The following is a 14,228-nucleotide window of genomic DNA, read 5'->3' on the forward strand; positions in this document are numbered from 1 at the left end:
TTGAGCGTGGAAAAATCGACGCTCGCCGCCCGGGCGTCGGATCCCCGAAGCTTGGGCGAAGTTGGAGGCTCAAGCCTTTCGGAAATCGACGTCCACCACCCGGGCGACCAAGCGTAGCACGTTGCTGATCAGGCCCAATTTTTGCTCTGTTTCGATTCTTTTGGACCGGGCCCTGTTTCTACTCTTTTCCAACTTTATTTAAAGGACCCAGGCTCTAGGTTTTGCATCTCTGGCTGGAGCAACACAACAACACACTTTTTTACTCTCTGAAGGCGGATCTGGAGGCGGAAGCTTCCTCTTCTACTCTTAGGGTTTTACTATCTCATGCTTTTCCATTGTACATCTAGTTTCTCCATGTCTATGGGGAACTAAACTCTATTTGTTGTTGGGGAATGATGTAACCTTTTGAACTCTCATGTATTTGAATTGATTCTTAATCATATTTGCTTTATTCATTAATTGTTAGGGAATTCATTTGTTTCAATGTTTGCTCTATTTAACTCATTTAGTTGCATGATTTATGAATTGCATGAGTGTTGGGAGGTTCCTTACAATTCAGGTTCTTGTTGAATTCTCCCAAGGGTAATATTTCACAGGGATTGGTCTTCTTAAGCTCTTGATCTTCAGACTTAATTTTCTAGGAACGCTAGGAATTGCACGAACTAGGAATTGAGGCAGGCTTATTGCGCCCAGGGGTTGGGTTCTAAGTACTTTAGTGAACGTTAACATTAATGCATAAAGAGGAATTCTTATATACATGAGAGGGAACTTGATGAAATCTAACCCCAACAACATATTCATCTCATATTAAACAACATTCGTTCATCCTTGTGTTACTCTACTATTGATCAATTTGTATTCATATTTAATTTTCTGTCTTTGCATTTTAAACCAATGATGTCTTTTATTTTAAGTCTTAATTAATTAATTTATCACACGTCTGTTAAGTGCCAAAAGTCCTCTAGGATACAATACTTGGTCTTACCTTTTTATATTACTTGTGCAATTTGGTACACTTGCCAATCCATCAACAGGTTTTGGATAAATAGTGAGTCATATTTCATCCCTAGATGCAAGTCCCCACTAGAGGGGATTAAAGTTCTATTTACACAAATGTATCCTAAAATAAGATTATTTACGAAAGAAAGATAAAAGTGAGGATTTAAGCATGTAACAAGTTAAAGGATAGTTGATTTTGTTACTAAAATGCAGCTCAAATAATGATAAGAATTAACATTATAAATACCTTGTTTTAGCTACAGGAAATTGATATCCTTTACTCCAATTTTGCTCCAAAGATATCAGTTGCGCAAAGCTTCATGCTTATGAATTCATTGGAATACACAAAGCCTCATAAAACCTCACTTCATTAGGTTTGCCGCTTTTGCAATTGCTCGTGCTCGAACGTTCCTAGTGCTGAACTCTCCAAATTCAAATATAATCATTGTAATTTAATGGGTTAAGATGGAATGGGGAGGGTGTTTGATGGTTTCCCCGATGGAACTGAAGTTGCCAAAGAAGAATGAAGAGATTAATACGTGGATTCCACTTCTCTGCCCTAGGGAATCGACTGTACAGATTCATTGACACAACCACACAACACATTTTCACAAAGATTAAAAGTATTAGCATAATAAGAAAATGCACTTGTGAAAAACCTTTATGTTTTGGGTTAATATCGTTGTTTGTTTGGTTTCCTTGATTTGATACATGTGGTAGAGGACCTTTAAGCTAATCTACTTTGCCATCTCTAAATAAAATACTTTACCTTGCATAACTTTATTGTTGAAAATGAACTAAAAGCATACAATTTTTACAATAACCATATACATGAATAAGCTTCAAGAACTAAGGTATATAATGATGTTGATCTCACTTTTACGAGATGCGTACAAGCAAGAACTTATATACATATAAGACGAAATTATATCTATTCCAAGCATATTTTGTGAAAGATATTTGGAAATACTTCACTGTCATTGGAATATATAGTATCCCATTTAGTAGCATACTAAAAGAAAATAGCATGTAGTTGATTTCATATATTAGTGGAGAATTAAATATGACTACCTTATTACAGTTACCCCAAAAGATGAATAGAATTAGAGTAGATTTATATATACAAAACCAACATAAACTAGAAACAAAAGTATGAAACTACATAAGGTCTTTCAAAAGATTTAACATTAAGGGAAACAAAGTTGATGACTAAACTGATGCATCCTCTCCTCCTTGAGGACCCGCTTCCTTATTTGGTCACACCAATCAAGGTGATCATTGCAAAATCAGAGCACACAACAAAAGAACAATAAAGAGAACAAAAGGGTAATCTAGCTGGTTCTATCACTACCTAATCATTCTCCTGTGTGTGAGTATGAATGATTAGTAGAATTCATCATAGATTCACACAATAGAATTGTCCTTACCATAATGCACACCCTAGAGAATCACACCTTTAATCAAATTCCTTCCTTGAAAATGTCCTACAATGTTAGTGAGCTCCTTGACTTTGAATTTGCCTAGTGACAACCAAGTCAGAAGCCCACTAAGTGGTGCCTAACAGTACCATCCTACGCCTAATGCTTGGAGTGAAAATGCTCATTGACTTGAAAATGTGAGTTGGCACTAGATGCCCCTCTGTTACCACCCATCACTATGACAGAAAGTGTTATGAATGAGGGAGTTTAACTTGTTCAATTTCTCAAATTGGTACTTTGTACTCTCTCCTATGGTTTAAACAATTTTAAAACAGTTTATAAGTTGTATCAATTTGTCCAATTGCTCAAATTATGACTCTCCCATTCAATCACTCATCAAAACCCACAAACAACATATATCAACTCAAACTCATATTTCAACGTTAAACAACACATTGTCACATTATATCAACACACTCCAATCAAATTTCAACAAAGAAACATAACATTGCAATTTTTCTCACAATCAACATGCAATATCTAACTCAATCATAAAATCACTAAAATCAAAGATACAAACTAGCTTCCCTTACATGGTAAAACTACTCAAACAACTTTACTGCACCAAAACTCCTTCAATTCCACATGTTGTTCTACTTATACATACAAACATCACATAGATAATCAACTCGTAATGTTATGATTGATAACAAAAAAATCGCATATAAGACTCTAAGGATACTATCAATTATATTGGATATCATTTTCTAAATCCTCAAGTAATATATTTTTCTTTTTTATTCTTAATGTTTCATTTTTATTTTTTATGTTTTTATTTCTCATCAACTTTATTCATGTTTTAGTGAAAAATAGATTTTATATTAATAAAAGAATATTATTTTATTTATGATTATAATTAATATGAAAAAGTATTTTGATTTATATTATTAATTAATTCTGAATACTAAAATATGTGACATGTTGTACCATAATAAATAGACAAAGATTTAAATAAGTTATTGATATCCTGTATGAAAGTTTAGCATGAGACGAATTAAGTGACTTTTTGCTGCATAAGTCAGAATAACTTTAATTAATTTTCATGGTTGAATAACCAATTTTAAATTTTCAAAAAAAAAGAAACCAATTAAAAATAGAGTAAAATTACCAAAGTTACTTTACTTTTTTTAATAGAAAGTGATTGAACTTATCTCCTTCATTGAACCGATTCCCAGTTTAACATTTGTTCAAAATATTCGAGAACCATTTTTTTTTCTATAGTTTGAAGATGCTTTAACTTTGTTCACCCAGATTATTAGTTTTTTTTTTCTGATTAAAACTATGAAAAATATAATTGAAAATGGATCAAAACTAAACAATTTAAACCTTTATGGATTTAATTTCTGTTCAATATTGTTGAATGTGGATTTAGAATTGAAAGTAAAAAATTAAAACAATCGACATAACAGTTTATTAAATTGAAATATAAAATCACATATTTAAGTCCATCAGAAATAATAAACATATATAAAGGTATATTTTGAAAATTCTTATGAACATAAGAAAAAGTTAACATTATAAATATAATTATAATTACATATTTTTGCAATATGTTTCTTTATTTAATAATTTTTTTAATTTTGTTAAAAATATTTAAATACTTTATAAAAAACAAAATCGATTAAAATTAAATTGTCGGTAAATAATTGATTTAATATATCTGAAACATTTTATTTTTAGTATAATAAAATAAATTATAAACTCCTTTATAGTTATTTTTATATTGTTGTTAATTTTTTTAAAAAAATAATAACTAAAAATATTTCATACTTATGTCTAATATAATTTTATGTGAAATATTTACGAAAAATAAATCTTTAATTATATTACTAATTAACTACTAAAATTATAATAGTTTTATTAGAGTTACAATTTTTTATTATACTGAAAAAATAAAAGATATTAATACATATTATATTAAATCAATTATTTAATATATATATATATATATATATATATATATATTAAACTGATTATTTATTTTTAAATTATAAAATATTGATTAGGTTTATTTCAAATTTTATATTAAATTGAAATAAACTAAATCAAACTTATTAATTATGGTTTTGTTTGAAGTGACTTAAATAATAAACAAATCAAATTAAATCATAAAAGTCAAATATTGATTGAAAATCTTAAACCACGACTATGTAAGTTTTTTAATATTGTAACAAAGATTAAATATTATTTTAGTTAGTGTAAAATTAGAATTATTTTTATTTCAAGTTTTAATATAATTTAGGTTTTAAATTTTAAAAATAAATAAATATAAATTTTTTAAGTTGAAATTTTCTTGATGTAATTATTTATCTCATTTAACATGTTTCAATTTAAGTGTAAATTAAAAATATTATTTGAGATTCAAAACGATTATATTTATTTATTTTAAAAATTTTTAATATTAAAATATATTAAAACAAATTCTAATTTTGAATTTAAATTTAGGAATTAAAAATATATTTAATTTTTATTTTCAAATAAAAATTTTGAAATAAAAATCTAATTATAATTATGCTCCCAATATTTTACAAAATTTAAACTTGATTCCTAAATTTAATTTTTCACAATTTCATTTCTAAATATATTGAATTTTGAATGTGATTTTTTAAGCAATCGAAATCCTTATTGTTTAACTATTGGCAACTTTTTTTATGCTTTTTGTTACATATCATATATATTTTTTAATTTAAAGATGATACATTAAATAAAATATATAGATAATTAAAAATTAAGGAAACAAAATTAAGTAATTTTTAATGGATAAACAGCACTTTCCATCAAATGAGTCCCACAAGCAAAAAACTCCCTTCTTCTTTCACTTCCTTAGTCTCTCTGCACCTCACAACACAACACAACACAACTGTTTCTTCATCTTCCTCAAAGCCAATGGCTTCTGCAACACTCTCTCTGCATTATCCTCTTCTTCTTCTTCATTCTCCTCTTTCTACCAAAATTACCAAACCACCCCTCTCACTGCGACCCCTTCTTCTCCCTCGCCCCCTCCACTCGCGCTTTCTCCTCCCTCCGCCACGCGCCTACGTTACGGCGCCCGCATCCGACCCGAATTTCGGAGACCCGGATCCGAAGCTGATCGGGTTGGTTCCGGAGAAGGCAAAGCCGCAAAACGTGATCACGTGGAGCCTGCTCTGCACGCTTCTCATGAACCACAAACTGCGCCTGGCTCTCGTGTTCGCAACGCTCTTCGCCTGCTCCACCTGTACCCTATCCATGCCCCTCTTTTCCGGTAACATCACCTCTTTTGTAATTAAACTAATTGCCTAAGTTTTAAGTAATTGCCCAAATTTACAGACTCTCTTTTATTTTATTTTAATGACTTCTTTGGGTGAAATAATGAATCTTTGTCTTGTTTGGTATAAACAACACCTAAAACTATACCTTTAGATTTTTCTGATAACGGATTGTTCATTGTCAGAAAGAAAGTAACGTTAACATAATCATATTCTGAACTATTTGGTTGAACAATACAATCTGCACATTCAACCAAACTTTTCTTTTTTAAAGAAAAACTGAAAATGAATCATTTCTATATGAAAAACATCATAGAATAACTCCTTCCTGTATTTAATTTAATACATCAGTAATATTTTTTAAAACTTAATTAAATTAATTACTTTGAGTAGTATGTGTAATTAAGTTAGAAAAGTATAAGAAGGTTGTAAGGTATGAACAAAATGAATAAAGGTTTCTTTATATATTATATAGATATGTACTGCTAGAGTGTTTTCTCTTAAAAATATGGTTTTTTCTTTCAATAACGTGTTTAGATGTGTATGTCTACTAGCTTGGTGTGGTACGTGTATTAAAATGGCTGGTTTTTCGATTTGTGTCACTTTGGAATGTTAAAACGTCAACTTTGATTTGAAATATTATTTGTCAACACTTTGGAATTACTTTTCGTGTTAAACAGAAAAATACTTCTTAATAGTGAAAAGAAAAACTTAGGATCAGATTTAAATGTTGAAACTTTTGTTCGGTTACTTGAATATGTATTTGTTTGCTAAATTATTTTTTTAGGGTATATTGTCGTTTGTTTCATTAGTATTTGAGGTATGTGGAGGGGGTACTAATTTGATCGAAGAAACACATTAACGATTGATGGGTCTTATTTGAAATTTCATGATTTAAGGATTAATTAAATTAAGACCACGACCGGGTTTGAAAGAACTTATTTGAGTTCTTTATAAATTGTTTTTGGTTAAACTATTTCTCTATTTCAAGTTTTAGTCCCTTCAATTTTTTTAGGAGTTTATGACTGTCAACAAATTTTCAAAGCAGTTTTACATTTCCATAAGTCTTGTCAAGTATCGGTGAGAGGGACCGAAACTTAGGCAGAGTGGCAAATATACGTATTGCACTTGTAGTTTTAGAAGAAGAAATTTAATAATTTTTCTCTTAAATTAAAATTAGTTTATATAATTATATATAAGTATTGTTGATATATATACATATATAGATCAAATTAATAATATAACTATTTTTATGTTTTTAATTTTTTTTGGTGAGTGCCCAAACATAAATGAGAATAATTTGGCTATGTAAATATTTGTTCTAGGAGGACTGGAATAAAATTCTCTTTCTTTCGTAGAAAATGGGATGATGATATATTTTCTCATGGAAAATACTTTGGGGTATTGTGCAAATTTGAATTTTTAATGCAGTTTTAACTCATGGCATTAGGGGGTGCTATTATTTTTTGGTCCTTTTTATTCCTTTTTACGTACTGTTCATACATGACTTAACTGTTGATCATGTTATATATTCATTCTTATGCGTTGTTGTTCTTTTAGGACGGTTTTTTGAAGTTCTAATTGGAGCTAGACCTGAACCGTTATGGAAGCTGCTTACTAAAATTGGAGTTCTGTATGCCTTGGAGCCACTTTTAACTATTATTTTTGTTATAAACATGAACATAGTGTGGGAGAAAATTATGTCGACACTAAGAGCTCAGATCTTCGGAAGAATATTGATTCAAAAGGTCCTGATAATTTGTTTTTCTATTTATTGTTATTTATTAATATTATTTCTCTCACTGGTAATGCTTGGAGATAGTTATTGGTTAGAATATCTATGGCTGTTTGAATTATTGAATGGAAAGTTATTTTGCTTTGATTGATTAATCATATAGTTTTTTTTTTTATTTGTGCAGATTGAGTTTTTTGACAAATATAAGGTATGTGTATGAAGTTACTTACATTATATGTGCTTTTAGTTTTCCATATTTATCGGTGTCTCTTGAGATATTTGGGCTGAGACACTGTAAGCAGAAGCGGATAGTCATTGTTCTCTGTCACCTTTACCTGATTGATTGATTGTCTCTTGAGATATATGTGCTTTTAGTTTTCCATATTCTATTGTCTTTGTCTTCTTCGTCTTCTCTTTTCTTTGTATCCCTATGTTTCATCTATTGCTGTAACTTAATCTGAATCGCTTTCCAATATGATTTTATGAATACCAGTATATTATTTAAAAAATATAAAATTTTATTTTATTGAGCAAACAATATCATTTTGTTTCTTTTCTTAATGATAGTGTACACTGACAAAGTAGGTGCAAAAACTATTGCACGTTCTTGAATTTGCTTATAGGTTGGTGAACTCACAGGTTTGTTAACATCTGATTTGGATTCTCTTAAAAATATTGTCAGTGAGAATGTCTCAAGGGATCGCGGATTCAGGGCATTATCTGAGGCAAGCAACTCTACACCAATGTGAGCTTTATATTTTCTATATTTAAGCATGTGTATGGTTTATTCCTTTTTCACTTTGTTCGCGGATTCAGGGCATTATCTTGAGGAGTGAAATTTTTGCCACATATTTTTTTGTTTGGGTGTGAAAGAAATGATTTCATGCCTTTCAAGAGAGAACCTCTATTTTCTTATGTCAGTTACGTTATACTTATGCATATTTTTTGTTTGCATTTTGCTGCTCATGTTCGTTTGTGTCATTGCTGCTTCTGCTCTCTTTGTTCTTGTAGGTCATTGGAACAATATTCATACTTTTTTCTTTATCACCGCAACTGGCACCCATTCTAGGTGTTCTGATGCTCGCAGTTTCCATTTCAATTGGTAAGTTTACATTTTGTCTAATGAAATCAATTCAATGACCATGTTCAACACTGTTATGGTTTATTATAAAAACCAGAAATATAATCACCTGTCTTGTCTTCATCCTTTCTGAAGTGTTAGGGTAATAGGCTTCATAATTTCATAAATGGCTTATATGCAAGCTGACAATTGTATGTAGCTTAAACAGTAAACACAATAATTTGTAGAAGAAAATTGTGAAACATTATTTTTCATTTCATGTATCGTTCGCTGATTCACTATGGTTCTCTATAGCTGTCTACAAGAGATCGACATTGCCAGTTTTTAAAGCACATGGGAAGGCCCAAGCATCTATATCTGACTGTGTGACTGAAACGTTTTCAGCTATTCGAACAGTGAGTTCCCATTAGTTAGTGGCCCAATTACAAACATATGTTGTGTGTGGTAATGGCATCAATTTATAACAGTGACATATATGCTTACAGGTAAGATCCTTTGGTGGTGAAAAGCGCCAAATGTTCTCTTTTGCTAATCAGGTAAGATTATTTAAGGACCAATAACTAATTTCAGAAAGGGCATGGCGTCCTCTTAGAAACTCCCATGTTATTTGTTTGTTCGATACAGGTTCTATCTTTCCAATCTAGTGGGATAAAGCTTGGGACTTTCAAATCTGTAAATGAATCTTTAACTAGAGTTGCAGTTTATATTTCTTTAATAGCATTATACTGTCTTGGAGGAAGCAAGGTTAAGGCGGTAAGCAATTCTAGCTTTTAAAACTTGTCTTTTCTCTATATAATTATAAATTTAATCATGATTTTTTCTTTTATTGCCTTCTGCAACATATTGTCAATCATGATTACTATTGCTTCTTATATCAGTATATGCATTCTTTCTTCTGATATAACTTTCTCCTATGATCATATACATCTTTCTCTTATTGCTTATTATGCAGATTTGACCAATGAATATTTCTGAGCTACCCTTAATTCTTGCTTTCAGGGTGAACTCTCTGTTGGAACCATGGCATCTTTTATCGGTTATACTTTCACTTTAACATTCGCTGTAAGCTATTTGAGTTGTTGACTTTGTTTTTCTTTATATATTTATCCTCTTCCTGTCTGATATTGTGTCTTTTAGGTTCAAGGACTGGTTAATACTTTTGGAGATCTCCGTGGAACTTTTGCTGCTGTTGAGAGGATCAACTCTGTTTTTTCTGGGGTTCAAGTTGATGATGCCCTGGCTTATGGCTTAGAAAGAGAACTGAGACAAAAAACAGTGGAGGATGAAAACTATAAATTGGTCTTATCTAATATTTCTACCGAGAATAACCAAAAAAATTATTTTCACTTTATGTCAGCTCTTAAAACATCAAGCAATTTATTTAGCATAGCTTGGTCGGGAGATATTTGCCTTGAAGGTATCTTTATTGCAATTTTGTTTGTATCCCTTGTGATGTGTTGTTTTAATGTATCACTCATCCATATCAAATGCCATGTTTGCTAGTGTTCTTGCAATGGAAGCTTCAATAACTTGCTACTTCTCTTTTAGTTATGAGATGAACTTAAGTAACTAAATGCATGAATTTTCTTTTGAAGGACTTTGACCGTCTGTTGGTTGCTTTCCTCTTAAGGATATGATATTATCATCCAATTTCAATATTAAAGATTTATGTCCATCTGACAATTGAAGTTTTAGTTTCTTATTTGATCTCTCACTCTCTCACACAGGCACACATTAATTATAAGTTTGAAGTAGTTCTATAATAACATTTTCATAATAATCTGAATTATTTTGTAATGGATACTTCTTTTATTTTTTTCCTTCTCTTTCAATGACTATGCTCATATTATACTGCAGATGTATATTTCTCTTATCCATTAAGGCCGGATGTGGAAATCTTACGTGGCTTAAATTTAAGACTAAAATGTGGAACTGTAACTGCACTGGTGGGTCCAAGTGGTGCAGGCAAAAGTACAGTAGTCCAGCTATTGTCTCGTTTTTATGAGGTTTTGATTTCAGTTTATGCTGTAAGATGAAATTTCATGGATATTTGTCTTGAAAATAGATACATAAAGTAATCTTTATTTCTGCAGCCAACAAGTGGCTGTATAACAGTTGCAGGAGAGGATGTCCGAACATTTGACAAGAGTGAATGGGCCCGGGTTGTTTCCATTGTAAATCAAGTAAGGAATAAGAAAGAATCTTATGTATGATATCAAACGTATTGTTTTCATTTCTTTATAAATTTTACATATTATAGGAGCCTGTTTTGTTTTCGGTGTCTGTTGGAGAAAACATTGCATATGGGCTTCCAGATGAAGATGTCTCTAAAGAAGATGTCATTAAGGCAGCAAAAGCTGCAAATGCTCATGACTTTATAATTTCACTACCACAGGTTGGTTTCTCTTCTGAGTTTGCATATGCTTTTATATAGATACAAATCTTATAGTTAATTTTGTTTTTCTTGAAAGGGCTATGATACACTTGTTGGTGAGCGTGGAGGCCTATTGAGTGGAGGACAGAGACAGGTACAGTAGAGTTCACCTATATTATCCTCACCTTGCATGGTATGCATTTTACGCATGGACACATTCAAATGTTGTTGACTCTTGTTTCTGAATTACAGAGAATTGCCATAGCCCGCGCTCTCCTAAAGAATGCTCCCATCCTTATACTTGATGAGGTGATATTTTTTGTTTAATTCTATGCTTTTCTATATACTCTCTCCGTGCTTCTGATAGAGAGGATTGTTTGTATTTGTGTGATTTGTACACACTAGTACTCTTATTTATAATGAAGAGATATAATAACAAAGAACAAAATTAATACTTAATAATGGAAAATATTTCTTTATCAAATCTTATTTCCCCATTTAATGTAATCATATCACATCTCTAACACTCCCTCGGGCTGAAATACCTATGGCATATGAGTCAAGCTTGTTACATATGCTATCAACATGGGAGCCCTTATGGCTTCTAAAATTAACAAAGTCAATGATGATTTCTCTTGAGAGCATCTTCTCTCTCACAAAGTGATAGTCAATCTCTATGTATTTAGTCTACTCATGGAAGATTGGATTTGACACAATATGAATAGAAGCTTGATTGTTGCGTACAAATTTAGTACTTTGAGTGCCTCTAAATTTTAATTGATGGAGTTGTCTAAGTCATGTAATCTCACTAGCAGATACAACCATGACATAGAACTCAGCTTCATCACTTGATCTAGAAACCGCCTAGAAACCAATTTTCCTCCGCCTAGAAACTGACTAGAAGCCAAAAGTGAACTTCCTTTTTTATGGTGATCTTTTGCGATGAACATCGAAGTAACAAATAATTTTGGAATTTCCTGTGTCCTTGAATATTGATTCTCAACTTAGTGCATTTATAAGGTATTGAAGTATACGATTGCCATTTTACTCGTGACCATCACATGGACCCTTCCAAAGTTGGCTAATCACATAAATGCAAATGTGATGTCTGAACTAGTGACAATGAGGTAATTAACTCTTCCTAATAGACAATGATATCTTCCAAGGCCTTTTAATCACCCGTTTGACCTGGAAGAAGCTTCACGTTTGGACCCATAGGAGTGTCACTTGGGCGACAAATAAGCACACCAAATAAGCAACCAAGCAGAGTGGACGTGAACTAACAAAAACATGCTTCGGAGATCGCTTTAGCGCATAGAAGGAGCAACAAAGCCCCCATCCAACACGTGAATTGCGAGAATGTAGTTCATATACACCTCTAGTAACTCATCACGAAGGGAGACTATTTTTAGGTCCAACTAATGAAAAGTTCAATGATGAATGACAATCATATCAAGAAAATGTCAGGCAAAGATGATTTCGGTTAATGAGGAAAAAATGTCACCATTACCAAGTCCAAAATTGAGTATAACTATGCTATCAAGTGAATTTTTTAGTGAACCATGGTGTTGGAACATGAGCAAATAGTGCGGTTGGAAGTACATGTGGAACTTCTAGAAGAACATTTTCAATGGTGGAAGAAAATAAAGAGCATTTTCAAATAAAGTAACATCAACAAAGACAAGATACTGTTAATGTTAGGAAGTTAAAAGTATATGAGGGGAGGAAATTAAAGGCGGGAAAGGGGGATAGTTTGTTAGTAGAGAGAAAGCATAAATAAGAAACAGAATAGAGGGAGAAGGGGATTATCAGATATTTTCCTTTTGGGTATAGACTGGACATTTTCCAGTGGAGGAAGGGAGGCTTCCTTGGGACATATAATTGTATTTCTCTTAATATACATTACAAATTCAATAATATACATACTCATAATTTCATCTCTTGTTGTTTCGAGCGTTATTGTGACAAGAGCGTGTTCTCTTTGGTTCCTGAACAAAGGTACCTAACAGTTAAAGTGGTCAAGAGAAACATTTGTATCCCTTTGGAAATAGGAATAACTAATAAAAATACATTTTAGAAATTCTACAAATAGTTTATTTTTACCTTTAGTGAGATCATGAATAAAACATGTGCTCCTAAAGATACATAAGGGCATAGGATGAAGGTCTTGTTTAGTATTCAAGATAGAATAAGGAATTTTATTGTTTAGAACTGTTCCAGTAAAAAGTTGGGAGCCTTAAATCAAAGACAAAAGATATAGAGAACTCTTGACTGAAGTAAAAATAGCTCCATCCCTTGGCTGAGAAACGGTACAAGTTGTTTAAAGTAAGTGATGATTCTTACATTTATCAACTCTATTTTGTTGAGATGCATAGACGCATGATGTTTGATGAAGAATCTGCTATGAATTTAGAAAATATCAAAATTGTCAATTCATAAAATTTTAATTGACAAACCAAACTTATTGAAATTCGGTAAAGAAACTTTGAGAAGTAACAATTTTTCATTAAAAGAAAAACAAATACAAAAGAAAAATCATATATAAATGTAGCAAAATAAAAATATCCCAATGTTGAACAAACGCAATTGGAACCCCAATCTCGGAGGGAACTAAAGCAAAAGGTGATGTAACACTTTTATTTGTTGCTGCATTTAGACGTGATTGCAGACTGCATTCACTCGTGTCAGACCTAAACAACCACAATTTAAAACCCTGATATGATCCTATTTATGCATGTCTTGATTTTGACATTCTTTGCTGGTGCAGGCTACCAGTGCCCTGGATGCTGTCAGTGAGCGCTTGGTCCAGGAAGCTCTCAACCATTTGATGAAGGGAAGAACCACATTAGTAATAGCCCACCGATTAAGCACAGTCCAAAATGCATACCAAATTGCAGTCTGTTCTGAGGGGAGGATTACAGAATTAGGCACTCATTTTGAGCTATTGGCTAAGAAGGGCCAATATGCTTCACTGGTTGGCACACAAAGGCTTGCCTTTGAATAAATTGGTATAATAAAAGTGGGAATATTTTCTGTTATACCAGATAGCAATGCACCATACATAGAGCTGGATATTTTGCTTTCAGCCTTGCAGAAAAACAGAGATTGAGAGAGTGGAAAAGAAATCATACAGTTAAAGGAAATTGGCTGTAGCCACTCTTACATTGTATTTTGGTATACAAGGTCTCATCTTTTTTCATCTAATGGGTTTCAAGTTACACTTTCCTTTTTAAGATATCTATTACTTTAACGACTTATAAATATATTTCAAAATTTCACTAAAAAATTAAGAAATGTTATTAATATATTACTT

The 14,228-nt window shown here is 31.6% G+C and overlaps 1 protein-coding gene across 1 annotated transcript; it reads left to right on the top strand.

Moving 5' to 3' along the window:
- Nucleotides 1-5,279: 5,279 nt before the first annotated feature.
- Nucleotides 5,280-14,119, top strand: ABCB28 (non-intrinsic ABC protein 8). Its single transcript, XM_047320996.2, has 16 exons — nucleotides 5,280-5,721; nucleotides 7,286-7,473; nucleotides 7,645-7,668; nucleotides 8,084-8,185; nucleotides 8,472-8,562; nucleotides 8,836-8,936; nucleotides 9,027-9,077; nucleotides 9,166-9,294; nucleotides 9,541-9,603; nucleotides 9,679-9,958; nucleotides 10,399-10,547; nucleotides 10,635-10,724; nucleotides 10,802-10,936; nucleotides 11,013-11,069; nucleotides 11,168-11,224; nucleotides 13,683-14,119. The coding sequence occupies exons 1-16, from the start codon at nucleotides 5,364-5,366 to the stop codon at nucleotides 13,917-13,919; spliced, it is 2,112 nt and encodes a 703-aa protein (XP_047176952.1). The 5' UTR covers nucleotides 5,280-5,363; the 3' UTR covers nucleotides 13,920-14,119.
- The last annotated feature ends 109 nt before the right edge of the window (nucleotides 14,120-14,228 follow it).

The sequence above is a fragment of the Vigna umbellata genome, chromosome 4, assembly GCF_029865625.1.
Source record: "Vigna umbellata cultivar VRB3 chromosome 4, Vumbellata_1.0, whole genome shotgun sequence".
NCBI classification, from domain to species: domain Eukaryota; kingdom Viridiplantae; phylum Streptophyta; class Magnoliopsida; order Fabales; family Fabaceae; genus Vigna; species Vigna umbellata.